Consider the following 24,017-nt stretch of genomic DNA (forward strand, 5'->3'; position numbering starts at 1 on the left):
AGACACACATGTGTTGGAACTGGCAGGTGAGGCAGGAGCAATGGTAAGAGCTAAGCTAGATGGGGACAGGAAAAGTAGAGAAATGGGGCGAGGCTGTGAACACTTTCCTCCTGGCCACACACAGGGGAAGCAGGTGATTTTCTGGGAGATACCCCAGATCAGCTACCACCAGACAGCTGGGTCCCCTACAAAAGGCAAGAGGGCAAAGCCCCAACCTAACCAACGCAAGGCCAATGCATTGGCTCTCCTGGACACGTGACCATTGTCTACACCCGCTCGGCAGTCACATCCTGTTCCTCTCCCCTTTTATCCTACATGTATTTTCGAAAGCACTTCTGTCCTGGGATTTGCAGGTTGTTTTGTGGACACATACTGTTTTTCAGATACAGTCTGTTTTTCCTCTTAAGAGCTATGCTGCTTCTTATGCTCCTCTGGCTAATATTCTATTCTAGACCCCAATCTCTACACAGTCACCACTAACCATTTTTTTCTTTTTTTTTATTATGGTAAAATATACATGACATAAAATTTACTATCTTAATCATTTTTCAGTGTACTGTTTAGTTCACATTGTTGTACAATTATCACCACCATCCATCCCCATAACTCTCTTCATCTTGCAAAAGTGAAACCACTGACCATTTTCACTGGCCCATGTTACTGTCCCTGCTGCCATTTATCACCTGGACTTGTGGGGTGAGTTAAGTGCAGAGCACTGTTGCTGCAGGTAGAGGTCCTGGTCTCCCTGCTGCCTGCTGAGCCTGATTCCAGTTCTGGGATTTGCCTCCTGTTATGGACTGAATGTGTCCATAACATATGTCAAAACCCTACCCTGCAACGTGATGGTATTAGGAGGTGGGGCCTTGGGAGATGATTAGGATTAGATGAGATCATGACGTGGAGACCTCATGATGGGATTAGTGCCTTTATAAGAGTCACAAGAGAGCTGGCTTCCCACCTCTGCTCTCTGCCATGTGAGGACACAAGAAGTTAGCCATCGGCAGGAGGGCCCTCACTTGACCATGCTGGCACCCTGACCTAAGATTTCCACCCTCTAAAACTGTGAGGAACTAATTTCGGTTGTTTATAAGTCCTCCAGTCAATGATGTTTTGTTACAGCAGCCTGAACTAAGACATCCACAAAAGGTCTGAATTTGGTTAGTCACTGTCACATTCATTTCTCTGCATGCCATACATCAGCATCTCACACTGCCTTGTCTCCTTGTTGGTATTTGTGGCTGGTACAGATCTTGCTCCATGTTCTTGGGTGTTCAAGAAACATGGTTTTTAACGGCTTTTCAATAACTCAGTTTGTATGTCAAACCTGCCACTCTGCTGCAGTGGTGGAAACTTAACTTCAGTCTATTTGGAGCATTCCTCACCTACCTTTCCTAGGATGTATCTAAATACTGACCTAATACTAAGGAAGGCATTTTAATAGCAAGACTGTCTTTGCTGGCATGTCTCTCATCCTTGTTCCCCAACCCTTTCTATCACTTATTCTCTGCCTCCATTGGCTGCCCATTTATTTTGCCCCTACGAACACTGTGGCCTATTATCATCATTACCACAGGTCTCTGAGAAGTGAGGCCCCCCAAGTTGCCATTCCACTCTTGCTGCAAAGTATGATAAGAATGCCCTCCTGGCTTCTGATCTGTAAATGTCACCATCCAGAATGGTTAAATGCCATTCCCAAATCCCATCATCCCCAATGACACTAGGGAGCCCAGTTCCCTAGCAGCATCTCCTGCTGTCAACCCTGGCATACTGGGGACAACCATCAACACCTTCTCAATGATGCAATTCCCCCCCTCACTGTCATATTCCCTACTGCTTTAGCCAAAGGGGCATCCTCTGGGCATCTCCCAGAGAACAGAGTCAAATGGTGAATCTTCTGGTCTCATGTAATAAACCCATTCTAATATTGTCACTTCCCTGTAGCCTTCAGACCCTTCTTTAAACTCAGCCAAGGCAATTCTGGTGTCTCCACCTCATTGACCCTAGGCCACCATCGTGTCCAATTTTCCAGAGTCATCTAGTAGAACATTAGGACAAGCTCTTGGCAGAACTCTAGTCTTGAGTTATGGGAAATGTTCCATTTCAATCAACTTCCTACCCAGTGTTATATACACCCCCACCCTCTAGATCCACTCCAATGTCTGTTCCCCCAGAGGTCCTGCGGTTAGACATGTCCTGCAACCTTTTGGACGATCAAACTATTTCCTTCTAGAGTAGGGACTGTGCTTCACTGCTTGGGCTATGCTGAGACTCGATCCTAGTTATTGGTCTAGAGGCAACGAGAGGTGGAGCTTCAGAAGGATTAGCATCATTTTATGACATCTACCTCAGGTGAGATCGCTGCATTGTCTCCAGGAAAAATAAAGCTGTTCTCCTCTATCAAGGGAAGGAGCAGCTGCTACTGGCCAGAAGGGTTCAGGGGCTCTGGGGGCTCAAGGTTCTTAGGTATATCCACCCAAACATCCCATGCCAGGCCTTAGGGTCCCATTCCTTCCCCTTAAAACGCTTGACTTTAGTACAGGAAAATTGTTAAGGATGCCCGGGTCTTCTCTGCAGCTCTACTGCCCTTGATTAAATCTTGAGCCTTATTTTCAGCACACTCTGCTTCCTGGCAGCAGAAGTGAGCAGTTCTTTACATGTTGCCTTGGGAGACTTTCCAGCTTTCATATCATGCCCTGAGTTGAGTGGGCTAAGAAGAGCCTTTCATTCTTTCTTCAAAGCTTCTAAGACAGTTTAGAAAAGTTAACCACTTCCATAATCCTTGTAATTACAGCTGCCTCCATATCTTTCGAGTGCCAAAGCTACTACATAAGCCAAACTTTCCCTTCAATTTCTATCTCATTCCAATCCATCAAAGGTAAGAGTCTTATGCTTTAGGACACTAGGGGTTACTACCATCCTTCTCACCAACAGTGGTGAGCGAGCCTTCTGAATGGGGGGTGATCTAGTTCTAGATTCCTTTCCCTATGGCCTGCCTTCTAGTGCTACTTCTTACTAACTGCCTTAGCTTGAATCCCCATAAAAGCAGAGTCTGAGCTTAGAACTTGGGTGCAGTTTATCTGGTAGATGATTCCATGAACTGAGAGAGGGGGAGTGAGGAAAATGGTAGAAGGAAAATTCAACAAAGTGTGTTTTGGTTTCTGTCCTCTACTGGAGGTTGCCCCCAGAAGGCGTTAACTCTCCTGCACTCCCAGGCTATGTCTGTGGGTTGAGAGAGCTCCTGAGGCTTAGGAGAAAGCCCTGAAGCAGAAAGGCCGAGAAACCCACAGTAGACACCTGAAATGAGGCACTGACAGTATACGCAGAGCCATCCACCATAGTTGTGGCTAAAATCAGAGGTGGGCTTATCAGATGCAACCAAAAGTTCCAAAAGCATCTGGTACACCTTCCCTGCCTCCTAGAGGATTAGATACCTATGACAATACCAAAGGCCAAACACCATCTGCTCCTGGGATTCAGGTGCCTGTCTCTTATAGACCTTTGTTCATTCTAGGAATATCTGGAGAGAGCCTAGTAAGTGTTAAGCACTTTTCTAACTAAGATACAGAAAAAAAAAAAAAAAAAAAAACAGAAAAAAACCCTATGGAGGGCTTCCCTGGTGGCGCAGTGGTTGAGAGTCCGCCTGCCGATGCAGGGGACATGGGTTCGTGCCCGGGTCCGGGAAGATCCCACATGCCGCGGAGAGGCTGGGCCCATGAGCCATGGCCGCTGAGCCTGCGCGTCTGGAGCCTGTGCTCCGCAACCGGAGAGGCCACAACAGTGAGAAGCCCGCGTACCACACACACACACACACAAAAAAACCCTATGGAACTTACACTCTAGTTGGGGCAGAGCGGGTGGAGGGAGACTGACAAAATACATAGGAGGTCAAATGGTGACAGATGCTAGAAAACAAAGCAGGAAAGGAGGATAAGTTGTGCTGGTTTGGTTGGGTGTGGGGAGAATGCATGCTCTTTTAAATAAAGTCATTAGGGAAAACTTCACTGAAAAGGTGACATTTAAGTAGACACCTGAAGGAAGTGAAATCAGCAAGACACTGAGAAGGAGCAACTGTGAGGCAGGAGAGAAATCAGAAGAGTGTAGTGTCCTAGATGACAAGTGAAGATGAGGAGGCGTCAACTGCATGAAATGCTGCTGATGGGCCAAGATGAGGATGGAGAATTAGCCAAAGGACTTAACAACACTGGAGGCAATGTCATTCTTGACAAGAGCAGGCTGGGGAGACTTGGAGGTGAGAAATCCAAAGCTGAGGGGAACTAAGAGCAAAGAGGGAGGGGAGGAATTGAAGACAGTGAATATAAGCAACTTTTTGGAGCTTAGTTATAAAGGGAAGCAGAGAAATGAGGCAGTACCTGGAAAGTAATGTAGGGTCAAGAAAGGACTTCTTTCCAAGATGGAAGGATCTCTACTTCCATTTCCCTTCATCTTTCCTCTTGCTGTAGACAAATCTACAGCCTTTTTGACCTCCCTCCTCAAGCCCAAAAAATAAGTTTTCAAAGCTCTGTTCCCCAGAGGGTTCTGAGCTGTAGAAGGTGAAAGCCACAAAGAGTTCTTTGTTCCTACTTTCTGCTCTGTCACACACATACAGCCCCACCCCCACCCCCGGGGCAATGAGCTTGCTGCCTCAGTCAGGGGGTGAAGTTCCAGAGCAGAAAGAACAAAGTCAGATATCTTAAAATATCATTCTGCCCCATTTGATCTGGGTCCTTTATCCACTTGGATACCCCTCCCTAAACATGGGGCTCCCCATCTGCTGCTGATCTGGCAAGGCAGATACTTTTCTCTGTTCTAGAAAATAAACTATTTGTTTGCAAGTGCTCTGGCCAAAGCGATATTCCTTAAACTTTAGGTACTCTTGGATCACCTTTATGATTTTTGCTATTTCCCCATACCACATAGTTTTTATCTCATGTTTTAATGTAAAGCACTTTCCTCCTTAAAAAAAATCTTTTTTTATTGTGGTAAAATTCACATAAAACTCACTGTTTTAAAGTGTGCAATTCAGTGGCTGTTAGAACATTCACAATGTTGTACGACCACTATAGCTCCAAAACATTTTTCATCAATCCAAAAGGAAACCCTGCTCCTGTTAAGTAGTCACTCCTTCCTCCCCACATCCCCCGGCTGTGGATTTGTCTATTCTGGATATTTTATAAAAACAAAAGCATACAATATGTGGTCCTTTGCATCTGGCTTCTTTCACTTAGTATAATTTCTCCATCAGTGCCTTATTTTGTGTTTTTTTCTAGGTATTGTTTTGATTCCCTTCTCATTTCCTTTTCTGTATATTTTTTATTTCTAAGTTATTCTAAAAGGAAATTATATTTTACAACTATTTAAAAATATTTTAATCTATGTTAATATAAAATTATTAAAATACAAAAGAGCACTGCTCAAAAGAAATGTTTTTAAGCATAGTGTCTAATGACATGTTTTGTGTTGTTTTGCTGATTTAATTAGGCCACATTTTTATACACAGTAGTGCTTTAGTAATCCCTAGTCTTTCTCCTGAAAGCAAGTTAGGCCGAAGAAGGACACCCACTTCTCTCAAAGTTTTCACATGACTCTAAGAAAATGTGTTGTAATCCTACCGGACTTAAGTTTCACTGGGTGCTGAAAGGGCCTGTCTACATTCCAAGGGAAGGTTGCAGATTGCAAGGACCAGTGCCATCACCTTTGTTGTGCAGCCACATCACTCACAACACCCTCACCAAAAGCACTTTATATGATACCTTGGGCACAGGGCTCCCTATGCTCCAGGAGAGAACATCGATCTAGAACGGATATAGAAGGAGATCCAAAATCAGACACCTATAGGAGGAAAGGAGTGAAGCTGAGCAGGAGCTGACAGCCACAATTCAGGCAACTGCTGCTGGGCAAAACCAAGGTCCAGCAATGGCTGAGTCTTCTGGGTTTTCAGGAGAACACGGGAAATCTGGATTTTTAATGTGAAATCTCCAAATTCTTAAATGTTGGCAACTCATGCAAAATTGTAAAATAAGGTGGGTCGAGCAAATCCTATCTGTGCGCTGGATTAGCTCTGGACAGTGCTTGTTTGTATCCCCGACCCATAATTCTAGAGAGAGGAAAAGGAAACCCACAACGAAAAGCGACTCGCCAAAAGCCACACAGCCAGAAGGGGGAGGCAGAGCTCAAAGTTTCGAGGGATTCTTTCGGGAAACAGTTTCCAGGTCGTAAAATACACTTTTATCCTGGACTCGGGCTGAAACCCCTCCCGGGATCGCCTCAGGGAGGGAAAGGCCAACTGTAAGGTCACCGACCCCGCCCGCCCAACCGCACCCTCCATCCCTGAGCCCAGGTTTCCCTGCCTCCCGGACTTTGCCCTCCGTCCCTCGGGCCAAGAAAGCCATTGCTACCACTACCTCTCATCGCCGGCCATCCCCGCCCCCTGCTGCACTGTTGCAAGCCTGGCTCCCACTCCGCGTTTCCAACGGGCTGCAAACATCTTCCTCCACCGCCCTATCGCACCCTCCCGAGACGGACTGCTGGCTGAGTCTCCCCTCCACACCAGGCCCGGAGTGATGGTCCCTGAAGGCGCGCAGCGGACCCCCGCGCACCCGGAGCCCAGTCCTGGCCGGGCCCTCTAAGGGCCACAGGAACGAGACCGGGCCTAAGGTGTGGAGCGAGGTGCGCATGCGCTGCACGGGTTTTATTGCGTCACCGCGACTCTGGAGTCAGCGGCTCGGTCAGGAGCGCGCTGCACGCGCCTTCGCGCTTGCGCATTTTCCTCTGCCAGGCGCGCGCCGCAGCGGCAGTGCTTGCCTCGTGGTCTATCTTTTTTTTCCAACAGGTGCATGCGTGCTGTGGTCTCCGTCAGCATGTCCATGAGCAGTTCCTGCTGTAGCTTCAGGTAGTTGTTCTCCTCCAGCAGCACCTGGCTCTTAATCCGCTGCACCTGCGCCTTCCAGCCCGAGGTGGTCGGCGAGGGCAGCTGCGGCCGCGACCGCACCGGCTGGCCCTCTGTGGTCCACCGGCCGCCGCGGAACACAAAGGCCTCGTCGCTGAGGCGCGTGCGCGGTGTGCCGTAGCTGAGGCCTAGCTCTGCCTGGCGCGTCTGGTGGTCCAGCAGGTAGAAGGTGGACATGGAGGAGATGCGGCGCAGCGGAGGGCGCCGCGGCGAGAAGCGCCGCGAGAAATGGTGGGCCCAGAACTGCCGCAGCTGTTCCCACAGGCGGCTCGCATGGCCCGAGGCCGAGTACCCGAAGGCCTCCAGGGCAAGGGCCGGGTGGGCCTCGTCAGGCGCACGGATACCCAGAGCAGAGCCTCGAGGACGCGGGCGACCCAGGCTGCTCCCTTGCCTCGCAAGCCTCGATGTCCAGAATGATAAAGGCGAGCCAGGGGCACTGCTGGAGAGCAAGAGTCTGGGTGAGCAGCCTGCTTGGACGTGCTGCCCCCTCAAACCGCGAGGCCTGGTGGGCAGGGCTCAGGCCCGCAGCTGGCGCTCAGGGTTAGCCAGCTGCTGGCCACTGAGGAGTCCATCCCTGCACACTCGTACTAGCAGAAGTCTCCCCGAAACCCCCTTCCCCAAAGACTACTCTGTCAGGCTTTGGGGATAGATGGGCAGGTGAAGGACCAGAACCCTGCTCTCTGAGTGCTGGGTGGCTGCTGGAAGGGGTTAATAGGCCCTTAAGGGAGGAAGGAATGATAGCAGAGACAAGCAGGTACTTAAAAGATGCACAGGAATTTGACAGGTAGATTGGGGGTGGGTAAGGGAGAGCCGCTAGGCAGAGTGAAGAGCTAGGCAAGGCTCGAATGTTGCACACGTGAGGAAGAGCTTGGGGTAGGATTGGTGTAGGGTATTGAGCTGGAAATAGCAGAAGAGGAAGCTGGAAAGGGGGACCAGGACACTATATGAGGGTGCTGTACAGGCAGGCTTAAAAGTTTAGACTTCCTTCCGTGGGTTAGAGGGCGCTGCTGAAGCATTGCGAAGCCAGGGCTGGATCTACATTCTGAAAAGTATCCGGTGGATGTCTAGCATACCCAACAGCATTACTGCCCTCGTCATTCAGTTATTTTACAACCTTGAACTGACTGGCATCTGCTTTGTGCCAGGCCTTGGTCTGGGTAGAGGGTGCCAGCACAGCCTATGCCTGCCCTGAAGATGCTCCTGGTCCAGCTGGGAAGCCAGATGTGTGCGTGTAGATCATAGTCTGGTGTGGTCAGTCCAGTAGGGGCATGTGCCATGGGCTAGGACCTATGCTTAGGGCTTGAGCCAAAAGGGGTTGCACAGACTGGATGTGACTTTTATCCAAAGCAGACTACATGCTCAAGGAAACTAAAGTCCAGATAACAGACATGTCCCATACTCCTTCTCCCCCCATTCCTGTACGTTCTGATTCTGTTGTGTGAGAAAGAAGACTATATGCTTTCTTTTGAATTCCTCTTCTCCCAATGGAGAGTGAAAAGAGAAGGAACCCTGGGGCAGGGTTACCTCTGTCATGCCTTCATTAATTCAACACACACTCCTCACACATAGCTGGGCAGTACTACCCCCTAGATCTGGCTCAGGGACATGTCTCTTGGAAGCCCAAGGCTAGAACCCGACCCACCCTTGAGGTTGCATCTTTCCAGAGGATCCTTCCCCAATAATCCTCACATGTTGTACCTCACCTGGAGGATGTGTTGGAGGTGCCAAACTGCTGTCCCAGGCCTGGCCCCATCTCTGAACCACTCAGTTGCTGTCTACCGGCTATGACTCACAATGCCTCTAGGCCAGATCAGCTAATCTATAAAACAGACCCCTGGGCTCTCCCCTGTATTCATTCAGCACACTTATTGAGTGCCTTCTCTGTTCCAGACAGTGTTCTTCCAACGTGAGGAAGATCTTCCGTCATCAAGCTATCATTCTTAAGGGGGAGAATGTCATAAGCAGAGCCTAAGATAGGAATTTGTTCTAGGGGATTGAACAAAATAGTCCCTCATGAAGCTAACCAAGGGTGTCATTGGTCAGGTTTCCTAGAAGCAGAGCCTCAGATGAGAATTATTGAGGGATTTACTGGGGAAGTGTTTTTGGGAGAAGGGAGTAAGGGAAGCAGGACAGGGCAGGGAAAAGAGCTAAAGCTAAGCAGGAATGTGGCCTCAAGTGGAGAAGAGCTCTAGCCAGATCTCACGGGGAACTGTAGAAATTGTGCCACAGAGTTAGGTCTCCTTACTGCAAGGGAGCCAATCTTTTGTGCCCTTCTCCCTCACCCAGCCCTCAGTCAGTCATTGTCAGGGGCAACTGTGAGTTTGTCAGCCAACACTTAAGGCACCTATGGGGTGGGTGCACCCCCAGTAAAGGGATTTGTAGGATGTCAACAGCATAAAAGAGGGAGGAAGAGGGCTTCCCTGGTGGCGCAGTGGTTGAGAGTCCGCCTGCCGATGCAGGGGACATGGGTTTGTGCCTCGGTCTGGGAAGATCCCACATGCCACGGAGCGGCTGGGCCCGTGAGCCGTGGCCGCTGGGCCTGCGTGTCCGGAGCCTGTGCTCTGCAACGGGAGAGGCCACAACAGTGAGAGGCCCGCGTACCGCAAAAAAAAAGAGGGAGGATGAGAATAGGTAATAAAAATGAAAGGAAATGGGGCTTCCCTGGTGGCACAGTGGTTAAGAATCCACCTGCCAATGCAGGGGACACGGGTTGGAGCCCTGGTCTGGGAAGATCCCACATGCCGCAGAGCAACTAAGCCCGTGTGCCACAACTACTGAGCCTGTGCTCTAGAGCCCGCGAGCCACAACTGGTGAGCCCGCGTGCCTAGAGCCTGTGCTCCGCAACGAGAAGCCACCACAATGAGAAGCCTGCGCACCACAACGAAGAGTAGCCCCGCTCACCGCAAATAGAGAAAGCCCGCACGCGGCAACGAAGACCCAAAGCAGCCAGAAGTAAAAATAAAATAAATAATTTTTTTTAATGAAAGGAAATAACTAAATGAATAAGAATTTCTGGTTGTGATACATGCCATGAAGAAAATATAGAAATACAGAAAGTGACTTTAGGACAAAATGAGGTGTAGGAACCAATTTAGACCTGGCACTCGATGAAGGCACTTGATATTCATACTAAAACCTGAATGATGAGAGACTCTAGCTACATGAAGACAGGGGCTAAAGGTACAAAGGAGTTGGGCTTGTTTGAAGGACAAGTGCTGTGTTGAGCTGTGGAAGGAAATGAAGTCAGCCCTACTCGCCAGCCACACCCAATCAATTGCCATCACGTTTACTTGGCTTTCCTGACCCCAAGGGTCTCTTGCAGGGGCCTCCTAGTTAATCCAGCATCCTGATGGCTCTAGAAGGGGTCACCCAGCTCCAGGGAGCTCACAACATAGGGCAGAGCCAAGTAGTAGTGCCACCTTCTGGGAAACCTTTTTCTGTAACAGTTTTATTGAGGTATAATTGACACAATAAACTACATATATTCAATATTTATAATGCACACTTTGATATGTTTGGATAATTTGATGTAAGAAATCATAACCAAAATCAAGATAATGAAGATACACATTACCTTCAGAAGTTTCCTCTGCTCCCATCACTATATAGATTAATTTGAATTTTCTAGAATTTTATATAAATAGAATTATTTAGTACGTACTTTTTTTTTGCACTGGCTTTTTTAAATAAATTTATTTATTTTTGGCTGCGTTGGGTCATCGTTGCTGCACGCAGGCTTTTCTCTAGTTGTGGTGAGTGGAGGCTACTCTTCGTTGCAGTGCGCGGGCTTCTCATTGCAGTGGCTTCTCGTTGCGGAGCACGGGCTCTAGGCACGTGGGCTTCGGTAATTGTGGCATGCGGGCTCAGTAGTTGTGGTTTGTGGCCTCTAGAGCACAGGCTCAGTAGTTGTGGCTCACGGGCTTAGTTGCTCTGCAGCATGTGGGATCTTCTTGGACCGAGGCTCGAACCCGTGTCCCCTACATTGGCAGGCAGATTCTTAACCACTGCACCACCAGGGAAGTCCCTGCACTGGCTTCTTGCAGCATAATTATTTTAAGTTGAAATTCATTCATGTTGTTGCATTTATTAACAATTCATTCCTTTTTTGGTGAGTAGTATTCCACTATATGGAAATACCACAATTTGTTTTTCCATCCACCTGTTGATGGAAATTTGGGTTGGTTCCATTTGGGGGGCTATTACAAATACAGCTGCTATAAACATCTGTGTACTACTCGTTGTGTGGCCACGTGCTTTAATTTCTCTTGAATAAATACCTAGGAGTAGAATGGCTGGGTTATATGGTAGGTGTATTTACCTTTTTATGAAGTTACCAAGGTTTTTCCAAAATGGTTGTACCATATCCCTACCATCATTGAAAGAGTTTCTGTTCCTTTTCCTCCACATACTTGCCAACACTTAGTATGTTAAACCCTTTTAATTTTAGTTATTCTATGGGCATCCCTGATGGTGCAGTGGTTAAGAATCCGCCTGCCAATGCAGGGGACACAGGTTCGAGCCCTGGTCCGGGAAGATCCCACATGCCGCGGAGCAACTAACCCCGTGCACCACAACTACTGAAGCCCGTGCGCCTAGAGCCCGTGCTCGGCAACAAACGAAGTCACCGCAACGAGAAGACTGCGCACACCGCAACGAAGAGTAGCCCCCACTCCCTGCAACTAGAGAAAGCCCGCGTGCAGCAACGAAGACCCAATGCACCCAATAAATAAATAAAATAAGTTTATTAAAAAAAATTTTAGTTATTCTAGTGGGTGTGTCTAAATTGTGATTTTGATTTCATTTCTCTGTTGGCTAATAATGTTGAGTGTCTTTTCATGTGCTTATTTGTTACCCTTGTTTTTGAAGTTGTTCTTGTCTTTTGACCTTTTTTTTTAAACTGGATTGTTTGTCTTGTTGAGTGTAAGTTCTTTAACGCTAGATAAAAGTCCTTTGCAGATATGTTTTGCAAATATTTTTTTCCCAGTCTATGGCTTGCCTATTAAAGCAAAAGTTTTTAATAAAGTCCAATTTATCAATTTTTACTTTGACCCTCAAAAGGTCATGCTTTTCATGTCATATTAAAGAACGCTTTGCCAAACTAAAAGTTTCACCATTTTAGCTTTACATTTTGTGTTCTATTTTGAGTTAATTTTTGTTGATAGTGTTCTTTTCATATGGTTGTCAAGTTGACCCAGCACCATTTATAAAGACTAGCCTTTCCTCACTATTTGCGGTTATGTCTTTATTGTTCGTCATGTGACTGTGTATGTATGACTGTTTCTGGGCTCTCTGTTCTCTTTATTGTTCTTTTTTTTTTTTTTGCAGTACGCGGGCCTCTCACTGTTGTGGCCTCGCCCGTCGCGGAGCACAGGCTCCGGACGCGCAGGCTCAACGGCCATGGCTCACGGGCCCAGCCACTCCACGGCATGTGGGATCTTCCTGGACCAGGGCACGAACCCTCGTCCCCTGCATTGGCAGGCGGACTCTCAACCACTGCGCCACCAGGGAAGCCCTTTATTATTCTTTTTATTCTTGTACCAATACCATATTTTCTTAATTATTGTAGCTTACAGTAAGTCTTTATCTGGTAATGTAAATCTTCAAACAGTTTTTTTTAAGACTGCTTTGGTTTTCTAGGTCCTTGGAATTTTCATATAATTTCAATTCCATGTAATTGAATTTCTATCCTAATTTTAGAATTAGAATGTCAGTTTCCACAAATAAACCTTTATGCTCACTGTTCAAAGCTCTCTCTTATCATCAGGATAAGCTTGAATCAGCCCCAGAAGGTTATCTAATGGACATGGAATCAGAGCCCAGGAATATATTAACCCAGCCAATCACACATTTGCCTTCTCTCCCTCACTCCCTCTTCCACCACCCCCCCAATTGTGTCTATGTTATTAAAGCTACTTTTCATTAACACTCATGACATTTCAGGAAGGTCCTGAGTGATCATCAGGAATGGTATTCAGCAACTTTCAATTTCCCTATTTCCATGGTCTACAAAAGAGGAAAAGCTACAAAACCCAAGGAAGTCTTTTTTGATGATTTGAAAAGGAAAAGTTTAGAGGAGGAATAATTCCCACTTAACATGTTAACTCCTTTCACAAACAGACCTTGATTTTGAGGAAATTTAATGAAAACTAGTTTTGTTTTGGTTTTTTTTCTTTGCTGCACGGTGCAGCATGCGGGATCCCAGTTCCCCTAACTGTGATCAAGCCCATGACCCCTGAAGTGGAAGCGCGGAGTCCCAACCACTGGACTGCCAGGGAAGTCCCGAAAACTGTAGAATTTAAAAATGCACAGTCAATAACAATGGTTCCTGGCTCCCTTGAGGCACTCCATCTAAATGTCACTGAAAAGACCAGATTTGGAGCCTGTGAGGAAAGGAGTACCAACAGGTCTGAGTTTAAGGACATAAAGCTCATTCTGATGGCACAGAGGAAAGGAGAGAGGACTTAAAAAAGAATTTTCATTTCTTCACAGCCATAGTGGCTGTAAATGTCAGTGGATCCCTTCTCTTGGCAACCAAGAGGAATAGTTCCAAAACCAAGGAAGCAAAATCTTGTTTACCCTCATGACCATTTCAATCCAGCTTCTATGATAATCTGTTAGTGATATTTAACCTTCTCTGAAACAATGAGGGGTTCTCTGTGCTAACATAGTTTTTTAAAAACTACAAATATTTGCATTTGTATAAGACCTGATAAAAACAGTAATTCAAGTAGTACGGAACACAAGAAGAACATAGTTATACAAAATGCACACGCTTCACCTGGTACTTCCATTTTCTGCACGGTGCCTTTTTAGGATGCATGAAAGGATGCCCATCTCCTATGTGGTTCATCCTTCCCTTGGGCTTTTTCTTCTTTAGCTTCTCCTTCAGCCTTCCTCATGGGGTTGGTGGTTTCAGCAGGGGTGGGATGCAGCATGAGGGGTAACCACAGTGGTGGTCTAAGTGTTGCTATTGCTTCCTCTCTCATACCCATGCTGCTCCCAAGCCATTTTGCCTTAAAATTAGTTACATGCATGTTCTCTGGAATCTTCAATACTCTATAGAAAATGTTTAAATTTTGTTTTAAAAAATAACTGAAAAAAAGTGTTGATGATGTTCTATTTGCTCTAGATAACCACCAGGAAGCACCCTGGAACCTGAGAGTCTGCACCTGGGTTTGAGTGGTAGTGGCTAACCAGAGGGGAAGGTAAGCAGACAGGCATGAGAGCACTGAGTCCCCCTGAGAATGGAAGATTTCAAAGTCTTCTGAAGAGTGAAAAGTGGACTTAGAATGTGCATCATGACACAGTACAGAGTGTGTGGCAGCAGAATTTGGAAACATCTGCCTCAGGGCACTGGGAGCAGATCACAGGACAAATAGCACTTATTTTCAGCAGAAAAACATTTTTTGTTGTCCTATTGAAATGTTAATTTAAATGCTTTATAGGTAATTTATAAATTTATTGTGGTTTTATATTTGTATAACAGCTGTAAATAGGTAGGCTTATGTTTATAGACATTTAAACAAGAATGTGTGGTGGGTTAATATTCTGATTAGCCCATATATAGTTGTCCTGAATATTCGTTTTTATACAGGTACCTGTTATCATTTAAATGAAAATCTGAGGCTTCCTGCAGAAAACAGAATTATTTGGGGGCTTCTAACTTCCAAAATAGGCTCTATAGGATCTGAACAACTCTGAACAATTGTCTTGAATTGTGAGAGCCTGACTTTATTTTTTTTTTTTTGCCACGCTCGCTGCGTGGCTTGCAGGATCTCAGTTCAGTTCCCCGACCAGGGATTGAACCCTGGCCACGGCAGTGAAAGCGCCGAATCCTAACTACTAGACCACCAGGAAAATCCCCTGGCTTTTTTATTTTTTTAAGTTGTAAATTTAAAAATTGTGCAAGGAAAAAAAATTTTTTTAATAAAAATTGTTCAAGGAACACCAGTATACCCTTTATCTAGATTCCCCTACACTCAGCATTTTACCCTATTTCCTTGATCATTTCTGAACCTTTTACATACATCATAGTCCTTTGCCCTAAATACTTCAATGTGTATTTTCTTACGTAACCACAGTACAGTTATCAACCTTATGAATTTACATTGATATAATACAACCATCCATATTTCAATTTTGTCAGTTTACTAAGAATGTCCTTTATAGCATTTTTTCCCTCTAGTACAGGATCCCATCTAGGGATAGGTATTGCATTTAAGTGTTGCAAAGGAACCTTCCCTACTGTGGGCAGACACTTTTAAGACCATTTAAATGTCCTGTTCCTCAAAATTCCCACTAAAGTTAGCATCCACTGGTGACTCTTGCCTGATCCAATCTTTATGACTGCCAAATTATGCTTTTCCAACACTAGCACATACTTATCAGTCGGCCCTCAGCATTCTACTGTAAGCAAGAGATCTTCTTTCTCCTCTGCTGGTATGGTGAGATAATAGAGAAAAAAAAATACATATATATATATACATATATATATATATCTCCGCCCCCAGGCACATCTTTTGTTCTAATATTTGGTCTTTGACTCCTGTTCCTGACAGTTTCTAAATCCCTCAGAATTTCCTGAGTTATAGCAGTGTCTTTTGGTCTAATGAAGTGACTCATGGTGGGCTCCTGGATAGGAGCTGTTCACCAGAAAGACAGAGCCATGATTGGACACTTGGGACTTTCAGCCCCTCCTCCCCTCCCCCATTCTCCAAAGGGGAGAGGGGTTGGAAATGGAGTTAATGATTGATCCTGCTTCCATAAAAATCCCCTAAGTCCTGGTTTCAAAAAGTTTCCAGATCGGTGAACACAGCCATGTACTGGGAGGGTAACACATCCAGCTCCACGGGGACAGAAGTTCGTGCTTGGGACCCTCCCGGACCTTGCCTTGTGTATCTCTTCATCTCGCTGCTCATCAGTATCCTTTATCATATCCTTTAATAAACTGATACATGTAAGTGTTTCTCTGAATTCTGTGAGCTGTTCTAGCAAATAATCGAAGCCAAGGGGGAGGAAGTCATGGAAACCTCTGATTTATAGCCAAGTCGGACAGAAATTGCGGGTAAGCTGAGGATCCAATTCTTGCGATTAGCATGTGAAGTGGGGTCAGTCTTACAGAACTAAGCCCTTAACCTGTGGGATCTGACACTAGCTATCTCCAGGTAGCTAGTGTCAGAATTAAGTTGTAGGACACCCAGCTGGTGTCACAGAATTGCTTGCAATGGGGAAAACTGCCACACATCTGGTGTAGGAAGTGATGTGAATGTGGTAGTAGTGTGACAGTAAAGAAGAAACACAGGAGGGGGACTTCCCTGGTGGTGCAGTGGTTAAGAATCCGCCTATCAATACAGGGCACACAGGTTCGAGCTCTGGTCCGGGAAGAGCCCACATGCCGCGGAGCAACTAAGCCCGTGCGCCACAACTACTGAGCCTGCGAGCCACAACCACTGAAGCCCACGTGCCTAGAGCCCGTGCTCTGCAACAAGAGAAGCCACCGCAATGAGAAGCCTGCGCACCGCAACCACGAGTAGCCCCCACTCGCTGCAACTAAAGAAAAGCCCATGCGCAGCAATGAAGACCCAACGCAGCCAAAAATAAATAAATAAAAAGTAAATAAATTTATTTTTAAAAAAAGCAACACAGGAGGAGTGTGAGTTTTTTCTTTACAGGTATAGACTTATTAATTCTATTTTTCTTTTCCTTTTTTTTTTTTTTTTTGGCGGTACGCGGGCCTCTCACTGTTGTGGCCTCTCGCATTGCGGAGCACAGGCTCCGGACGCGCAGGCTCAGCGGCCATGGCTCACGGGCCCAGCCGCTCTGCGGCATGTGGGATCTTCCCGGACCGGGGCACGAACCTGCGTCCCCTGCATCAGCAGGCGGACTCTCAACCACTGCGCCACCAGGGAAGCCCTTTTCTTTTCCTTTTTAAAATTTGTTTACAGTTCTCTTTTTCAGTGGTTTATAGTTCATTTAATTATTTTGATTCTCAGCTGGCTGGGCCTTCCCCCAGAGATTCTGATGTAATGTTCTGGGGGTACAGCTTGGGCACTAGGATTTTAAAAGCTTTCCAGGTAATTCCAATGTGCAGACAAGGCAAAAAACAAAAACAAAACAAAAATACCCTTGCAATGTAAAACATAGAGACCAAGGCAAGCAAACAGAAAACAACTGAAAGGAAACAGCGAAAACATACAGAGAAAAAAATTTTCAACCAAAAGTAGTCAGCAAATTTTCTCCCCAGAAAACAATTATGAAACTGGAAAAAAAGATTTTTTTAAAGATTTAGGGCTCTGGAAATTGACCATAAGTAAATGAGAAATTGAGAAGCATTTATCCATGAAAAACTTCTGAACTCTGGTTAGAACAGTGAGAGTCTGTGGCATTCTTGTCTGAGGCTGCTAACATTCCCCGAGCTTGGTCAGCAAGCTAGCTGTCCCAGAATTGGGGAGGCTGCACAAACCAACAGCTTCACTGCCAGAGGGGGGCTCACTGAATCCGAAGCAAACCACAGTGAGATACTACTCTATATCTACTAAAATGGCTATTGGCGATGATGTGGAGAAACAAATCCTCCTACATGGGAAATGTAAAATCAGCAGCCAATTTGGAAAACAATTTAGTAGTGTCAAACAGTTAAACATAAACTTAGCATACAAGTCAGCAATTCTATTCCTATGTACTACTCAAATGGAAACTTGTCCATATGAAGACTTGTATACAGGGAGTTCCCTGGTGGTCCGGTAGTTAGGATTCGGCGCTTTCACTGCCCTGGCCCGGGGTTCAATCCCTGGAAGCTGCACGGTGTGGCCATGGATAAACAAAATGTATATCTATGCAATGTAATATTATTCAATAATGGAAAAAGAATCAATTCTTGATACATGCTACAACATGAAGTGCAAAAACATTATGCTAAGTGAAAGAAGTCAGATAATGATTCCATTTATGTGAAATATCTAGAAAAGGGAGATCAATAGTGGGAGAAAGCAGTTCTATGGTTGCCTTGGGTTGGTTGGGAGTTGACTACAAATAGGCACAAAGGAACTTTTTGGTGGTGGAGTTATTCTTTTTTTTAAAAAAATTAATTAATTAGGCTGCATAGGGTATTAATTGCTGCACGCAGGCTTTCTCTAGTTGCAGCAAGCGGGGGCTACTTTTCGTTGTGGTGCACGGGCTTCTCATTGCAGTGGCTTCTCTTGTTGTGGATCACGGGCTCTAGGCGCGTGGGCTTCAGTAGTTGTGGCACACGGGCTCAGTAGTTGTGGCTCACGGGCTCTAGAGCACAGGCTCAGTAGTTGAGTTGCATGGGCTTAGTTGCTCCGCGGCATGTGGGATCTTCCCGGACCAGGGCTCCAACCTGTGTCCCCTGCATTGGCAGGCAGATTCTTAACCACTGCGCCACTAGGGAAGTCCGGTGGTGGAGTTATTCTAAAACTGGATTGTGGTAATGGTTGCACAATTCTATAAATTTACTAAAAATCAACGAATCATTCACTTACAGTGGGAAAACTTTATGGTATGTAAATTATATTTCAATAAAGTTAAATAAACTATGTGAGGGTAGAATAAAGATACTTTTACATGTGCAAGATTTCAAAAAAATTACTACACAGTCTTTCTTGGGATAGATGTAACTATTAATTGAGGTAGTAAACCAAGAATAAGTGAAAATGTTGGGTTTTAAGGGAAAAATAAAATATATGTCTATACAAAGAGTGGTACACCATGTCCATAGCAGTTGTATATCATATAGCCAAAAATTGAGAACAGCCCAGTTGTCTTATTACCTGGTTAATGGATAAACAAACTGTGGCATACTTGTACAATAGACTACTACTCAGCAATTAAAAGCAACAAATTACTGATACATTTTACAACACAGATGAGGATCTCAAAACAATATGAGTGAAATAAGCCAGATACAAAACACTATATACTATATAATTGCATTTATATTAAGCTCTAGAAATGACCAGTCTTTTCTATAGTAACAGAAAGCAGATCAATTTTTTGCCTGATGCTGGTGGTGGGAACGGAATGGGAATGGATATGAGGAAACTGTGGTATAATAAAAAATACATTTGGTCTTTATTCTGGGTTCCTGGCACAGAGCTTCTAAAACCCTTGGCATTTCCTGAGTGATGAGAGCCTTTTGTTATTCATATCATTGTGAATATCATATCATCATTCATATCATTATGATGATGTCCCCTTCCAACAACACCTGAGTTTATGCTAATCAGGTGATTATTGCTGGGCCCCTTGATCAATTCAGGATAAGGGTGCTAGAGAAACCAAACCAAGTGATTTAGAGGAGTAGGATTTTCAGCTCCACTTCTGACCTTTAGGAAGGGGAGAGGGACTGGAGATTGAGTACAATCACCAATGGTCAACGATTTATCAACTGTGCCTACTAATGGAACCTCCATAAAAACTCCTAAATAATGGTGTTCAGAGAGCTTGCAGCTTGGTCAACACATGCAGGTGCTGGGAGGTTGCATGCCCAGAGAGAGTACAGAAGCTCTGCACATTCACACACATACACATCCATACCTTGCCCTATGCATTTTTCCATTTGTTCCTGAGTTGTAGCTTTTTTAGTAAACCTGTGATAGCAAGTAAAGCACTTTCCTGAGTTCTGTGAGTTATTCTCTTGAATTACTGAACCTGAAGGGGGGGTGTCATGGAACCCCCAAATTTGTAGCTGGTCAAGCAGACATGTGGGTAGCCTGTGCACCTCATTTGCAGCTGGGCATCTGACGTGGGGGCAGTCTTAGCCTCTAAACCTGTGGTGTCTGAAACTAACCGGGTAGTTAGTGTCAAAATTGAACTGAACTGACAGAAGTGGTGTCAGAAGAGAACTCATATTTGGTGTCGGGGAACTTCAGAGGAAACTTATGGTGTAATGGAAATGTTCTATATCTTCATTATGTAGTGGTTACATGGTATGTGCTGTACATTACCAAAATTATGGAACTGTACAATAAAGTTGAATTTTTAAAATGTGGGGTCTAGGAGTTGAGGAAACAGGAGATCTGAACCCAGGAGGAGGTACAAGGAGGTCCAGTGACAGTGGCTGAAGAGCAGTCTGTTAACTGAAAAAATATAATTGCACAACCTAAAAGTTGAGAATTATGTTTTATTTGGTGGGCTTGCTGAGGACTTAAGCCCAGGGGATAGCCTCTCAGATAGCTCAGAGTGACTGCTCCAAAGAGGTAAGGTAGGAGTCAAGATATATAGGGGGTTTTGCCACAAAAACCAGGTAGTCGGAACATCAAAAGATTACTTTTTTAAAAAAATTTATTTTATTTATTTATTTTTGGCTGTGTTGGATCTTCATTGCTGCGCACGGGCTTTCTCTAGTCACAGTGAGTGGGGGCTACTCTTCATTGCAGTGCTCAGGCTTCTCACTGTGGTGGCTTCTCTTGTTGCGGAGAATGGGCTCTAGGCTTGTGGTGGAAGCCCTATGGTGGATTTTTAATATATATTCTATCTTTTTTGAAAATCTAAGCACAAAAGCAGAAATTTGATTACTTACTGAAAAAATAACATACGCATTATAAAAATATCTCCTTTCCATATCCAAAGTCTTAGCCACCTCTTGGGCATCAACCACTCTTAGCAGTTTCTCCTGCATCTTTCCAGAAAGCTTGTTTGTCCAAGCTTATATCCATGAGAATATAGCTCCCTTTGCAACATGAAAGGAAACATACTTTTCTCAGTGCTTTTTCACATAACACTAAATCTTGGCAATCATATCTATATACATATGTGTTCACCGAAAGTTTTCCAATGCAGAACCATTATATGGATGAGCTATATTTTATTTAACCAGTTCTCTATGATGGTGGTTAGGTTGTTTCTAGGATTTGGATACTACAAACAATGCTGCAATGCACATCATTGTGTGTGTGTGTATATATATATATATATATATATATTTTTTTTTTTTTTTTTTTTTTTTTTTGGCGGTACGCGGCCCTCTCACTGTTGTGGCCTCTCCCGTTGCGGAGCACAGGCTCGGGACGCGCAGGCTCAGTGGCCATGGTTCAGGGCCTAGCCTCTCCTTGGCATGTGGGATCTTCCCAGACCGGGGCATGAACCCGTGTCCCCTGCATCGGCAGGCGGACTCTCAACCACTGTGCCACCAGGGAAGCCCGTGTATATTTTTAAATACAAGTACATCATGTGAATATTCTATCAAACCTAGATATAGATACAGATATATTCCCAGGAGTAGAATTGCTGGGCCAAAGCATATGTGCATTTTTATTTTATTTTTATTTATTTTTTAAAGTTTTTTTAAAATTTATTCATTTTGGTTGCTCTGGGTCTTAGTTGCAGCACGCAGGATCTTCGTTGCAGCATGCAGGATCTTTAGTTGCAGCATGCAGGCTTCTTAGTTGCAGCATTTGAACTATTAGTTGCAACACACAAACTCTTAGTTGTGGCATGCATGCATGTGGGATCTAGTTCCCCGACCAGGGATCGAACCCAGGCCCCTTGCATTGGGAGCGCAGAGTCTTACTCACTGGACCACCAGGGAAGTTCCCATGTGTGCATTTTTAAATGAATATAAATAATTTATTTTGAAAATCATCTTGCAGATTATAAGGTCAAAATACATTCAACCCAATCTCCCATACGTTCGACATCTAATTATAAAATGATTATTTCTTTTAAAGAAATACTCCAATACCTCAAAGTAACTTTTGCATTATCAAGAAAAGATCTTATGCCTTTTTCCAACTGGAACCATGGTGGGTGTAGAAGAGAAGGAAAAGCCTTAAGAAACAAGTGGAGGGATTTTACAGAGCCTGAGATCGAGTGCCTGAGAAAGAAGTTTGCTCAGGGGCTTCCCTGCTGGCGCAGTGGTTGCGAGTCCGCCTGCCGATGCAAGGGACATGGGTTCGTGCCCCAAGGCCGGGAAGATCCCACATGCCGCCGAGAGGCTGGGCCCGTGAGCCATGGCCGCTGAGCCTGCGCGTCCGGAGCCTGTGCTCCGCAACGGGAGAGGCCACAGCAATGAGAGGCCCGCGTACCGCAAAAAAATAAATAAATAAAAGTTTTTTTTTTTAAAAAAAAAAGAAGTTTGCCCAAAAGATGCTTCAAAAGGCAAGGAAGAAGCTTATCTATGAAAAAGCTAATCACTGGCACAAGGAATATAGGCAGATAGAACTGAGATTCAGAAGGAAAGGATGACAAGAAAAGCGGGCAAGTTTGGTGTACCTGCTGGACCCAAATGGGCATTCCTCATCAGGATCACAGGTATCAGTGGTGTGAGCCCAGAGATCTGAAAGGTGTTACAGCTTCTTCGTTTTCGCTGCATCTTCCACGGCACCTTTGTTAAGCTCAGCAAGGCTTCAGTTAAGATTTGAGGAATGTGGAACCACATATTTCATGGGGGTACCTGAACCTGAAGTCAGAAAATGAATGCATCTACAATTATTGTTATGGCAAAATCAACAAGAAGAGAATTGCCCTGACAGATAACACTTTGCTCCATCCCTTGGTAAATATGGCATCATCTACATGGAGGATCTAATTTGAAGGGCTTCCTGTGGCCCTTCAAATTACCTTCTCCGGGAGCCCAGATCAACAGATCTAACAGGCTTATTAGATGGATGAACTGAGGTGTGTCTACCATGATTATTTTTGTAATCTGGTCAGTTAATAAACAGTGACTGATTTCAGAGTATAAAAAAATTAAAAACTCATTCTGCAGGGATTTGTCCTCAACTTCTTTTCAAGAACATTATGCTTTAGCAGAAAAACCCCTAGAATTCCAAGATTCTTGGCAGGACCTACAGTCCTGCTCTGTCTTGGGCCCAGACCCAGGATTCCCAGGATCAGCTAAACCTGAATTCCCTTTTTTTAAGGGGCTGTATACTTTACCACCAGTCACTCAGGCTCATACTCTCATCGTTGCCTTTGGTTCTTCTCTTTCCCTAGGCTCCTGAATCCAGTGGAGCATTCTTCAGCATCAACATTTAATGCTTTTGTTCCTATACACTCTGTCATTCCCTAATTCTGCCCTTTAATCAACTTCAAGAAGTGGCTTCCTAACCAGCCTCATAGTGGCGGCATGTGGGCTTCTCCATGCGGTGGCTCCTCTTGTTGCAGAGCACGCGCTGTAGGCACACGTGCTTCAGTAGTTGTGGTACGCAGGCTTAGTTGCTCCTTGGCATATGGGATCTTCCCGGACCAGGGATCAAACCTGTGTCCCCTGCATTGGCAGGCAGATTCTTATCCACTGCGCCCTGGAATAATATTAAAATAATGCTTCCCTAGGGAATTCCCTGGCGGTCCAGTGGTTAGGACTCGGCTTTTTCACTGCTGGGGCAGGTTTGATCCCTGGTTGGGGAACTAGGATCCTGCATACCACGTGGTGTGGCCAAAAAAAAAAAAAAGTTTCCCTAAATATCTAAATCATAACCCAAACCTAGAATTTAAACTATCTCTCTACAGACTCCTTGGCTAGGTCCTAACCCAACTCTGGAGCTGACCGATCTCCTATTACTTTCTTGAACACCTTTCTCCAGCCAAAATACTCTCATACATGGTGTCCCCAAACACAGTACCCATTTCCCTGCCTTTGCATATGCCATTCCCTCATCCAAAGAAGCCTTTCTCCAAGTCTCCACCTATAGAAATCCTGCATATCCTACCAGGCCCAGCTCAAGTCTTACCTATTTTCCTGTCCATTCTAGATGAAAGCAGTTCCTCCCAACTCAAGACCCCATTAAATTCTTTTCAGTACCACCATGTTTTAGCAGTTACCTTTGCTGCAGTAGCTCTTTTGATCACATACAGTTCCTGTAACTACATTTTAAGCTCATTGTTTGGAACCTGTGACATCCAGAACATCATTTTGCCTCGAATATCCACTTCCCCACGTAAAAAGGAAGCAAATGCTCTTAACACAAATTTGGGGGGTGAGAGTTGGAGAATACTAAACTCATGCAAACACCAAACTCTTGACTTCTCATTTTCCCTTCCAGATGGCAGGAGGGAATAAAGCTGGCTCCTGGGGTAGTTGATACACCTACTGAGTCTAGTTTTTCCCAGC

At 45.0% G+C, this 24,017-nt stretch overlaps 1 protein-coding gene and 1 pseudogene across 1 annotated transcript; one reads left to right on the forward strand and one right to left on the reverse strand.

Annotated features, from left to right (window-relative positions):
* Positions 1 to 6,696: 6,696 nt before the first annotated feature.
* CBY3 (chibby family member 3) lies at positions 6,697 to 8,699 on the reverse strand. The gene is given in 3 exon segments (XM_049707452.1): positions 6,697 to 6,819; positions 6,821 to 7,382; positions 8,650 to 8,699. Coding segments are annotated over 3 exon segments (735 nt in total).
* An 8,802-nt stretch (positions 8,700 to 17,501) lies between these two features.
* Positions 17,502 to 22,498, forward strand: LOC101272152 (60S ribosomal protein L7-like; annotated as a pseudogene).
* The last annotated feature ends 1,519 nt before the right edge of the window (positions 22,499 to 24,017 follow it).

The sequence above is a fragment of the Orcinus orca genome, chromosome 3 (assembly GCF_937001465.1).
Source record: "Orcinus orca chromosome 3, mOrcOrc1.1, whole genome shotgun sequence".
NCBI lineage: Eukaryota > Metazoa > Chordata > Mammalia > Artiodactyla > Delphinidae > Orcinus > Orcinus orca.